The 13,004-nt window shown below is 36.9% G+C and overlaps 1 protein-coding gene across 3 annotated transcripts in view; it reads left to right on the top strand.

Moving 5' to 3' along the window:
• Positions 1-13,004, top strand: part of LOC106872991 (uncharacterized) — a 97,904-nt gene that overhangs the window by 51,597 nt on the left and 33,303 nt on the right. For all 3 annotated transcript variants that reach the window (XM_052971695.2, XM_014920181.3, XM_089359813.1), the window contains exons 2-3: positions 5,898-6,005; positions 7,121-7,291. In XM_052971695.2, the coding sequence (XP_052827655.1) occupies positions 5,898-6,005; positions 7,121-7,291 (279 nt within the window). The remainder of the gene's footprint in view (positions 1-5,897; positions 6,006-7,120; positions 7,292-13,004) is intronic.

Genomic DNA, 13,004 nt, shown 5'->3' with positions numbered 1-13,004 from the left:
TTAGAATTGGGAATCAAATGTGAAAATATTATCAAGGGGCTAGCAGAAAACTGCCTGGAGGACTCTTTTTTCTGCTAGTAATACTAATGATCCAATATATATATATATATATATATATATATAAACACACACACACTGTGTCTGTAAAGTCATGGTGGGATTTGAAAACTATTTATTGATGTAACTTGCAACACTACACATTTCATTTACATGTTGAATAAGAGACCATCTAATCAAGTTTACATATAGTTTAGTATAGTTTGATGTGGCTTCCATTTGTTGCCCAACACACATCTAATTGATACTCCAGCTCTTGCCACACACAACAGAGAACATCAGGTGTAACATATTGAACAATGTCACTGATTTTCTACTTCAGGTGCCCAATAACAAGAACACTGTACACATGTTGCTTGACATATCCCCAAAGGTAAAATTCTAAAGGCTTGATGTCCAGCAATCATGGAGGCTATGCCTTCCATCTACCCCTTCCTATCCATTGCTTTGAAAATATCCTATCCAGAAAGTCATGGACAATTTTGGCATAGTGTGGCGGAACCCCATCATGTTGAAATATGATACCTACTCCTACATCCCACATTTTTGGCATTGCATACATATCCGACATATCAAGGTAGTAGTTTGACATCACAATCAGCTCTGTAAAGAAAAATGGCCCTATCATATGTGAAGGTACACTTTGAGGCTGTCATGCTTGTGCTCAATGTAGGCATGTGATGGTTCCTCAGCCCATATCGAGATGTTATGACGATGACCATGTCCATACAAAGAATGTAGCCTCATCACTGAACACAACGTTTTGTAGGAATTGCTCATCATTGTCCATAACATCACACATCTTTGTAGCAAACTCAAATCTTTTGTGTGTATTGGTTGGGTGGAGAGCCTGTGTCAACTGCTTTTTGTAAGCCACAAATCAGAGATGTTTCTTCAGGACTTTGTATTAATATTATTATTACACTGGGCAAAAAAAGAAGAAAAAAAAATTATCATGCTATTTAAACTTTTTCTGCTGAATTAAGGTAACTTAAGGGGGCTGAATCCGAATCTGACATTAGTTTTCAGACAGCACATGTAGTTTTTTTAGTTATTTCTTGTGTGCCCATAGCTTACATTGGGTGCAGCATATGGAGTTTACACTTACTCCTATTCCGCACGTTGAGCAAAGCCATTTCCCTGAAAGTACCAATGTCCTGTTTTCTTTCCTACTTACTAAAATTCTCTTCTTCAATTCGAGGCTTAGATTCCATGCCCAGAATTTCCTCATTAATTCCCTGTAGCTATGAAAACAGATCATCAGCATATGAGTTCCCTTGGACGGCCAGTCATAACCTCTTTAGTGATGGCTTGCGGAACTATGATGAATAGGAGGCGAATGAGGACTGAGCGTTGATGAACTCCAATCCTCATGCAAAATTCATCACTGAAATCGTTGTCAACTCTCATTTTACTTACAGCATTTTTATGCATTGCTCTCACAGGCCATTACTGGGGTTGATCTGATAGATTGGCTCCCCTCCTCAAAAATTCCAGGCCTTGTGCCTCGAGTAGAAAAGAATATTTCTATATATTTCAACATTGGGATCATATCACTATTTTTCAAATTGCTGTTTATTTTATTTTATTTTATCATATATTGGGAAATTGTTAATAGTTTAATTTTTATTAGTTTTATATCTATTTTGGAACACTTATGTAATTGATGCATATTTATATATATTTTTCTGTAAATGATAATAATATTTTATAAGCTTAAAGCTTATAAGCTTAAAGCTTATAAGCAGTCACCGTGTAATGACTAAAGGAAAAAGTCTAATGGGCGAACCTGGCAGACAGTAACCCCACCCCACCCACCAAAACCGACCTTTCCAATATTTTTTCTGGATTCCTGTTTTCAATGATGGAGATTCCAAATTTGCAAAAAAAAAACCATGTTTTCAAACTTTTTAATTCCCCACCAAATTTTAAACTTTTTACTTTTTTTCCAAAATTTTTTTCAATCTTTATGGAAAAATGTGGAGATTAAGAATGTGGGGGAAAAAAAACAAATTTTGATTTTAAATCTTTTATGAAAAACTCCACAATTGATCCATACCCCGCTTGCCACCCCATCCCGTTGTCCAAAAGTGAAAATGAACGGCTGTTTTGTCCATTTCCACATGCGTAGATTTATAGTGAAACAGCAAAAGGATCACGGCATGTGAAGTCCTCACCACAAAACTCAATATGCTAAAAATAACAACTAAATGTCTAGAGAATTTTTGTGTTTGTGTGTGTGCATGTGCAACAATTTCTACAGCTTGTCCAAATGAACAGAGAAAGAAGTACACAGAAATATATTTTACATACCTGTTGTATATGTTGGTTTTGTTTTTTCACTTTAAAGGTAAACGATTCTGATTACCTTGCTGTCAATTCATTGGATTAATCCCAACAAAATAATACAAGTTTAGTTACTGGATCAGCACCTATGTTTCTGTTTTTCATTCCAAAACAATAAAAACTTTAACATGCTTCCAAAATGGGACTTCATCCATGTGTATTCATGTGCGTATATGTGCAGGTGTGTGTGTGTGTGTTGATGTGCAAGAAAAACATTTACTGAAATGAACTTGTGCTATGTTACACCTCCAAATTTCCTTTTAATTGTGATAATGAAACAAGGGGTTCAGTCCTTACAGCCAAAATTTCCCTTGCATTTTCTCTCTTTTTCAATATTTAGTTAAAAGAGAGAATATGTTGTTACCAACAACGTTAAAACTTTAATAACTTGACTGATCTGTCATTGAACCAAGATTTTAATTTCATTTGATACACACTTGGCTATTGTTTATATGGAGAATTGCAAACATGGCATATAAAGATAACTTATTTTAATAGAAATTTTATGATTACATTTCCAAAAATGTTTTTCTTGCACCCCCCCCCCCCCCACTCCTACACATAAATGCACACGGATACACGTTTTGGAAGTATTATTCTTTTATTCTTTTACTTGTTTTAGTAATTTGACTGCAGCCATGCTGCAGCTCTGCCTTTAGTCGAACAGATCAACCCCAAGACTTATTCTTTGTGAGCCTAGTACTTATTCTATCAGTCTCTTTTGTTAAACTGCTAAGTTACAGAGACGTAAATACACCAACATTGGTTGTCTAACGATGGCGGGTGGTGGGGACAAACACACAAATACATACATACATATATATATATATATATATATATATATATATATATATATATATATCATCATCATCATCATTTAGCATTTGTGTTCCTTGGTGGGATGGTACCACAAGAGCCGGCCAGGCCAAAGCTTACACCAGACTTCTGTGACTGTTTTGGCAGGATTTTTACAGCTGGATGCCCTTCCTAACACCAACCACTGTACAATGTGGACTGGGTGCTTTTAAGTGGCACCTGCATTGACAGGGCCACCAAGTACTTGCAAGACAAAAACTTTTAAGAGGGGAGGAGGTGACAATGAAAAGGTTATAGTGAGATAGATATAAGTGTCTTGTTGTAGGGGAAATACACGGTTACCCGGGCAGGGAGAGAAAGATCAGGAATGAAGAAAGAAACAGGGGTGCTACCACAAAGAAAATACATGGTTGCCCAACCTGAGGGAAGTGAAGGAGAAGGAGAGAGAGAGAGTGGGAGACTGCAGGATGAAGATGGTGGCAAAATGCCGGGCAAGCTCACAAGGAACAGGGATCAGAATATAAATGAGATGGTTGAGTAAAGGAAGAGAGAGATATAGATAGTGGCAAGTGCCAGGGCATACCCTTGAGGTTCAAATGCCATAATATAAATGACAGGATATTGCGATGGGAGTGCGACTAAAGAGTCTGAGTAAGTGGCAAAAGACTTGGGTACATATAGAGTTGGAGGGGCTACTGGATAGCAATGATACAGAGGAACAGGGGCGTGAGGAAGGCATAGTGAATGAAGGAGGAAATGTGAGAAAGAGATGTAGATTGGTTTGTTGGGGTAGGGTGAGGGAAAAGTTTTCTTGTTTTGTGTGGGTGGAACATCCAGGTTGGGGGCTAGCAGATGGCAATAATAGAGTAAGACAAAGCATGTGGGTACAACGTACAGGTCGGAGACAAGCAGAGAGCAATGATACAATGGTCCTGAATCAAGAGGACAAGATTGGGGAGTGGGAGGTAATCATAGTACATGAAGCGGAAATATGAGGCAGAGTGTGTGAGAAGTATTCTTGTTAAGTGTGGGTAGAACACAGCACTTCTAGAACTCAGTTACACTGATGTGGATGGGTCTTCTCAAGAACTTCATATTACCAGACATCATGGTTCATGGTTATTTCCTCTGTGAGGTCCGACTTCCTGAGATTGGTCCTTGCCATTTCATCCCATGTCTTCCTGGGTTTCCCTCTTCCATGGGTACCATACACTTTCAGTGATCGGCACTTCTTTATGCAGCTGTCCTCATTCATATGCATCACATGTCCAAACCAACTTAGTCTTCTCTCTTGCATGCTACATTGATTCCTCTTATGTCCAACATTTTTCTCAATACATTTGCACTTTGTTGTACATGTGCACTAATGTTGCACATCCAACAAAACATACTACTTTGGTTTCTCTCCAGTCTTCGCATGTCTTCAGTATTCAGAGCCCATGTCTCACTACCATAGAATATAGCTGTTCATACACAAGCATCATTATAGTCTACCTTTCACTCTGAAAGTGAAGCCTTTTGTTGCCAACAACTTCCTCCACCCAATTCTTATTCTACAGACTTCAAAATTATTTGGATGGAAAAAATATGAACTCTATAGATGAGACCAGAACAGTACTGGATGAGTATTCTTTATCATGGACAAGTGAACTTTGGAAGAGGGGCCTTGCAAGTCTACTAGATAGACAGAAGAGCTTTGTAGAAAATGAAGGAGAGTATATTTTAGATTAAAAAAGAACTTTGTTTATCTTAATTTTGAAAAATAAAAGAAGTATAAAAAGACTGCATTATTTATGGGATGACCCAATATATAAGCGACAGAGGCAGTATTAATACTGAGAAGTAATATTTATTGATTGATAGTACCAGAATAGGCACTGGTTAACTTGATGAAAATTATATATTAGTGACATGATATAGAAGAGAAGAGTTAAAAATATAATTTTAGCAGAGTGATGTTCTGATGGTGAGGTTAAAGAAAGGCAGAGTGAGAGAGGGGGGAGAGAGATGATGATGGTGGTTGGGGAGATGAAGGTGATAGAGGTGGTGATTGGATAATGAAAAGTGTATTTTTTAAAAAATTAAACAAGGTTTTTTATATCACCTATCACTTAATGCATGCACATAAGTGCAGTTCCGTGAAATATTCATACTTATTTGCATGGCAGATATGTGCAATTTAACTAAAGGTTCTATCATATGTAAGGAATATTTTATTTTTGTTTATGGGAAAAATGGAAAAATAAGAGTGAATATTTATTTTATGAGTGTTGTGTGTTAAGTCTATAAAATTGTGCATAAAGTATATAAAGTGTATATATAAAGTGCATTAAGTAATCATCATATTCCAATTTCTTTCACTTTTCAATGAGTAGCAGATTAACGATTATCTTTCCATACAGATGTAACACAGGCTACGCTTTCAGATTTTTTTGGATAAAGTTTTCAGAAATAACTCAATAGGTTTACCATTAAATCCATGAAATATTCATGGGTCTTACTAGTAATAAAAAATTTGCCACCCATACAAAGATTAACATTGTGACTAGTTAAGATAAATCTATATTTCTGTATCAAACTTGTTTGTATATTAATCTTTACCTCTATATTTTAATTAATCTGTATCTATGTATTGAAAGTTTTAAAATATTGTAAATTTAAATATTTCTATTTTTCAGTTTTGGTACTAGTGAAATCAGTATTTTGTTCCGAAGAAGATATTTTGAAGCATATCAACTGCAAGAACCAGATGTATAATCGATCATCTACAGGTTGTTGTATTAGCGGTATGTCTGCCATTTATGAATTATCAGGATCATTTTTTAGTATTGGCAATAAAGAAATTGTGGTATTCTTCCTGACCTTCTGTACTCTGAGATCAAATCACATAGAGATCAACTTCGCCTTTTATTCTTTTGAGATTGATATAAGATATCTGTGTAGTACTAGAATTGATACTTAACACTCCCTTTCTCTTTGGATTGTAATTCAAAGTCCATCTTTCACCTTTGTGTCACACTGATTTGAGCTGCAAATTGTGCTAAGATGCATGTGTCTGTGGAATGCTTAATAGTTACTTCCATGTTATTTCTCCATGAGTAGGAATTCAGTTGATGAAACAACTGAACATTTGTTGTTGAAACTGGAGAATCCATTACTATTAATGTTTATTTATAATTGTCAGTGTGTAACATTCCATGCACGCACGTGCACATGCATGCACGTGTGTGCACGTGCACACACACACACACACACACGTACACACACACACACACATTCTGTCTTACATTACTGAGAGTTAAAACTAATTATTTTATGCAGACAATAATTCTTGTTATAACTATTAATTTTTACTAAATTAGTGAAATAAAAGTAACTATAGACCACCTTACTTAATGCAATCCTTTTATGGCTTTGTTTCCCATAATTTTGTGGTTGATAAAATAAGTTTCATGTACTGTAGTGTGTATTTCTGCAGCTGTGCCCATATGAAAAAAAATCATTGTACTATATATGGAGTGGTATATAATTATCAACTTGTGACTATTTGGTATTTAGCTTTATCTTCCTAGTTCTGAGTCCAACATGCATCAAAGTGTACTTTGTTTTTCATACATTTCCAATTGATGCAATAAATGCCACTCTTATATTGTAGTCACTTTAATCAAAATTATCTTTAAAATTTTCAGTTTGATATCAATGCAAAAAATCATTATAAATATTTATAATAATGCACTGTAGATTAAAATAGTCTTGACAACTATAATGTCTATTTCTGTTTGAAGCTATTTCACTTCTCTTATTTCCTGTTATTCATGAAAAATGCACACACATTAATCATCTTTATTTCTTTCTAAAGCATTCAATAAGAATAATTCTAGGTTTTTTTGTTTTTTTTTAGCAACTGGTGAAGAAAGTGTATACAAAAGGTCACAGGAATTCTGCTGTGGCAACAAAGTTTACCCCAAACAGGAATCTTTCAGATGTTGTACCCATGAGGAGAGGGAGAAATCTAAAAGATACAAAATTCGAAAGGAAATATGCTGTAATGGGCAAGTGCTTACCAGACTAGGTATACACACATTAAATCTTACTTATGTTATTTTGAATGGAGAAAAATAAAAAGAGCTCTAAACAATGTCAGATAAAGTAATTCAGTATATATTAATAATAATAAATTTTTTAATCAAGTGGTTATTTTTCAAAAAATATGTTTTATTAATTCTTTTCTTAGCTTGGTCGAAGATTCAAATTTTTATGAGAGGCATATAATGAAGTAACTTGATTTCTTGATATATAGATATATGAAAGAGAGAAAGCAACTTGAATAGTTTTCATTACAATAAAATTTGTATGATACCAGTATAATATTAGTAAAAAAAAGACAAGTATAAGGCAACTTTAGAAAGATAACACTTGAATTTTTAAATATCTATATATATAAAACTGAGGATGTGTGTGTGTGTGCGCGCGCGCATACCTGAAGAACTTCTGAAGTTCACAACTGATTATCTCCAAACTGGAGAACATATATTACTTATGTTCCAGAGATGGTTTTAGACTCTTAAAATTTTTCACATAATGAGTAATGAGGCCCCTGGGAGCAGAAAACTCTCTTTCCTGGGGTATGTATGACTGCCTGCATAGTCCATGCATTGCTTCTGTTCAAACTGGAAAAAAACAGCTACTGAAATGATATAAGTAGGTTGTATTAAATGGATGAACCAATGTAAACTTCAAACTGCAGTGTCTAAATGGTTGCAAAAATAGCCTGTTCCCATAGTACCATAGGTAGCAATTTGCTGGAATAAAAACCATTTGGAACACGCTATGTTTATTATGAAAAATATGTTAAAATATGTTAAATCCTGAGCAGCTATTCAACTATTTTCTTTTAGCTTCAATATCAAAGTCTTTCTTCTAAGTATAGAAGAAGCCCATACAAATATTTTTTAGCTATTGATTACAAACTGAAGTATCGCATGTACATTAACCTACTAATTCATAGTGTCTAAGACCCAACCACATTAGTTAGTGACCTTGCATGCAAAATTATTTTCATTTGGTAGCTGAGTTGTCCTCACAACGGTTTCACACTGTTTATGCGAAGAAGTGCATGGTTGAGCCACGACTATTGATTCTCAACCACATCAGTAACCAAACATCATGTGACCCAACCACATTTGTTAGAGACCGTGTCCTTAATGTGACCTTGCATATCCCAACACTGCATGCAGAATTGTTTTCATTTGGAAGCTGAGTTGTCCTCACAATGGTCACAAGCAGTTTATGCAAAGGAGTGCATGGTTCAGCAGCGACTATTGATTCCAAACCAAAATATCACATAACAGTGTTGTTTTCAAGCACTTCCTTGCCAACTACCCTGCCTCCTTACCATGTCATTTCTTTTATGTAGATTTCTCTCATGTAGTGTTGTTGAATGCTCCCACAGGTTTAATTTATCACATAGATTTGGTTCCTAAGTCTGCTGATTGCTTGGCATGGTAGCGGCAGTGCCACAAAGGAGAGTATATCCACTGAGAGCTTTTTGGTGTGTTCAAAAATCACATTCCCATCACCCACCTTTCCATGACAAAGTTAGGGCCTGGAATCTTCCAGACAGATGTATGACATGTTACTTAGTTGAAATAGCCCTTCATTTATTCCACAAATGTTTTGTAAATGCTGCACTTCCTTGTATTACACCATTTAAATCCTGAGCAATGCAAGGTATGTCTGCTAGTAATTTCTAAAAGCAATGAGGATAAAAGTAATTCTGTTATAGAAGTAAGGTTTAATGATTCCAAAATAGGAGATATCTAGCAGATCAGTAAATGTTTGTAAGTGTTCTGTCATAGCTGAATTATTTTAAAGTTTGACTCATGTATTTGTATACTGAAGCTAATCTGATTGAAATAAATCAGTATTAATAAATTAATTCTCAGTTGCCAACTCCTTGTAGAAATATATTTAAATGTCTCATGACCATTAATAATTAATTGTGCCATTATCCATTTGTAGACTTCATGTAGTGTAACAAGACTGACCTTTTCAGATGCATCGTTTAAAATCAAATTAAATATATACTAGTGTCTCGCATTCATAATATTAATTTATTTTAACTAGATCTAAGACTAATATATATGACTTGTATTTCATCATCATCATCATTGTTTAATGTCCGCTTTCCATGCCGGCATGGGTTGGACGGTTTGACTGGGGGCTGGTGAGCCAGATGGCTGCACCAGGCTCCGATCTGATCTGGCAGAGTTTCTACAGCTGGATGCCCTTCCTAACGTCAACCATTCCGAGAGTGTAGTGGGTACTTTTACATGCCACTGGCATGAGGGCTAGTGAAGCAGTAATGGCAACGGCCACGCTCAAATGGTGTTTTTACGTGTCACCTGCACAGGAGCCAGTCCAGTGGCACTGGCAATGCCCTCGCTCGAATGTTGTTTTTCACATACCACAGGCACAAATGTCAGTAAGACGACATTGGTAACAATTACACTTGAATAGTGCTTTTTACATGTCACCGGCACGGGGGCCATTCAGCGGCCCTGGCAACAATCACACTCGGATGGTGCTCTTAGCGCTTCACTAGCACGGATGCCAGTCATGCGGTGCTATCATTGAATTTGATTTTGATTTCAATTTCACTTGCCTCAACAGGTCTTCGCAAGCACAGTTTAGTGTCCAATGAAAGAAAGGTACACATAAGTGGGCTGGTTACACCACTGGCATAGGTCACGAGTTATGGTCTTACTTGGTTTGTCGGGTCTTCTCAAGCACAGCATATTTCCAAAGGTTTCGGTCACTAGTCATTGCCTCAGTGAGGCCTAATGTTCGAAGGTCGTGCTTCACCACCTCATCCCAGGTCTTCCTGAGTCTACCTCTTCCACAGTTTCCCTCAACCGTTAGGGTGTGACATTTTTTCACACAGCTGTCCTCATCCATTCACACCACATGACCATACCAGTGCAGTCGTCACTCTTGCACACCACATCTGATGCTTCTTAGGTCCAACTTTTCTCTCAAGGCACTTATACTCTGTTGAGTATGCACACTGACATTACACATCCAGCAAGCATACTGGCTTCAATTCTTGCAAGCTTACGCATGTCCTTGCAGTCACAGTCCATGTTTCACGGCCATGTAGCATGGCTGTTCGTACACATGCGTCATACAGTCTACCTTTTACACTGAGTGAGAGGCCCTTTGTCACCAGCAGAGGCAGGAGCTCTCTGAACTTTGCCCAGGCTATTCTTACTCTAGCAGCTACACTTTCAGAGCACCCACCCCCGCTACTGACTTGGTCACCTAGGTAACGGATGCTATGAACTACTTATAGTTTTTCTCCCTGGAATGTTGTGGAAGTTGTTCTCTGCACATTTTCAGTGTTTATTGCTCTTGAGCATCTACTACATACAAAAACTATCTTCCTAGTTAGCCTTCCTTTGATAATGCTGCACCTCTTATGTGTCTATTTATTGTATTTAAATCAGACTGAGGAAAGGTAAAGTCAGTTCTTAGTTTTGGACCCAGAATTCAAAAGAAATATAGTGAAGCATTTTTCCTAGTCAACCTTATTTTTGTTTGTGAGACCTAAAATGTGAGGTCAACTTCTACAAAAAGGGAGAATTATATTTTATGACATTAATTCTAGGATTTTACATGCATTTATTTGATCAAATTCAGTTTGATAAAAAATAAAGTTAACTCTATAAAGATTTGAACTTGAAACTGGGGGATGGAATTCAGTGTTGTTGCTTAGCATCTTTCCCAACCAGGGTCTCTGTTTTTTCATAAGAAACCTTTTCATACTGACCTGCTTTAGTTTACTTTTGGTTCTATGATACAAACTTCTTGTTTTAAAGTCCCCATCAAAATTTCATATGAAATTGTTTCAAACGCTAGATTAATAATTACAAAATTATTTCACTAAATGCTTCATTGTTTTCAAAATTAATTGAAATAAAGGTAGTATGTTTAAAAAGATATAGTAACAAAAGGTTTTAAGAAATGAAAAATAAAGCTTCAGGCTAGAACACAAATTATTTTCAAATTTATCAGCAAATGAATTTTTACCTACTCTTCATACAAACAGACTGAATTTATAGCAAAAGCAGCACCTTTCCTTAATGAGACAATAGAACACCTACTGCTGCAGCAGAAGTTAGTTGCATCTGTATTACTAGAGTGTTAGAGCATTAGCTGAAACTACATTGGTGTGGGTCTCAATATCAGGCAAATATGACTCCCCTTCCTTCAGGTAAATGGCCCTGCTCAAAAGTAGTTGAAAGTAATTCCATTAACTGCAACCAGTGTAATCTATGGACACATGAAATGTGCAGTGGAATCACATGTAGATTAACAGATAAAGTTGTTTCAAATGTGGCAGATGTGCAGGAACAATAAGCACTAAGGACACATGGGAATTAGACTTTCTCAAATGCCCAGGAGGCTCTCTTGAGTTTCTGTTACCTAGATGACCGAGTTAACAATGGGGAAGGATGTTCTGGAAGTATTGTTTCTAGAATGAGAATAGGATAGAAGTTCAGAGAACTATTCTGTTGGCAACAAAAGGACTCTCTCTCTCTCAGAGTGAAAGGCAGATTGTATGATGCTCGTGGCTATACTCCATGATAGTGAGGTATGGGCTCTGAATGTAGAAGACATGCATAGACTAGAGAAGAATGAAGGTAGTATGCTCTGTTGGATGTGCAACATCAGTGCATATGTATGACAAAGTGTAAATGTGATAAGAGAAAAGTTGGGATAAGTGGAATCAGAGGCAAGCATGCCAGAGAGAAGACTATGTTGGCTTGGACATGTGATGCATATAGATGAAGACAGCTGTATAAAGAAGTGCTGATCCCTGAAAGTGGATGGCACTCATGGAAGAGGGAGACCTAGGAAGACCTGGGATGAAGTGGTTAGGACTCACAGATGAGGTGACAGTGGACTGAGATATCTGGTGATATGAGGTTCTTAAGCAGACCTGCCCACTTCAGTGAAACTGAGTTCTAGAAGCACTGTAGGTTCTACCCACTTGTAACAATAAACCTTTTCACACACCCTACCGCGACAAACCAAACTACATCTCTTCTCTTCCTCACATTTCTCCTTTTTCATGCACTCTGCTTATACTTATTTCTTGCTTCCCAATCTTGTCCTCACTGCCCTGCTCCCTACCCTGCTTACTCTATCATTGCTATCCTGCTCCTGTCCTCATTCCTGATCACTCTCTCTCTCTCTCTCTGACCAGTTAGCCATGTATCTCCTCTACAGCAAGACACCTGTTTTTGTCTCTGTCATACTCTAACTTTTCATCACCTGGAACAAGGTCACCTCCTCCAATGCCCCCTTTCCTCTCAAAGGATCTTTGTCTTACAAGTTATTTGGTGACTCTGCCAGAGTTGGTGCCATGTAAAAACTATCCAGTCTACACTATAAAGTTTAGAAAGGGCGTCCAGCCGTAAAACCATGCCGAAACTGACCTTGCATGTGCTGGTGCCACATAAAAAAGTACTCAGTCCACTCTGCAGGGTGGTTGGTGTTAGGAAGGGCATCCAGCCATAAAAACCATGCCAAAACAGATACTGAAGCCCGGTGCAATCTTCTGTTTAACCAGCTCCTATCAAATTGTCCAACCCATACCAGCATGGAAAGTGGACATTAAATGATGATGATGATGGTCCAATTCTCTGGTGTTAAATAGGTACATCGAGAAAAAAGTACAATATTCTAATAAATAGACATTGTATAATTAACAAGCATTTTAT

The sequence above is a fragment of the Octopus bimaculoides genome, chromosome 11 (assembly GCF_046866305.1).
Source record: "Octopus bimaculoides isolate indiv1 chromosome 11, ASM4686630v1, whole genome shotgun sequence".
Classification (NCBI taxonomy): domain Eukaryota; kingdom Metazoa; phylum Mollusca; class Cephalopoda; order Octopoda; family Octopodidae; genus Octopus; species Octopus bimaculoides.
This window is presented reverse-complemented; position numbering and strand designations above follow the sequence as displayed.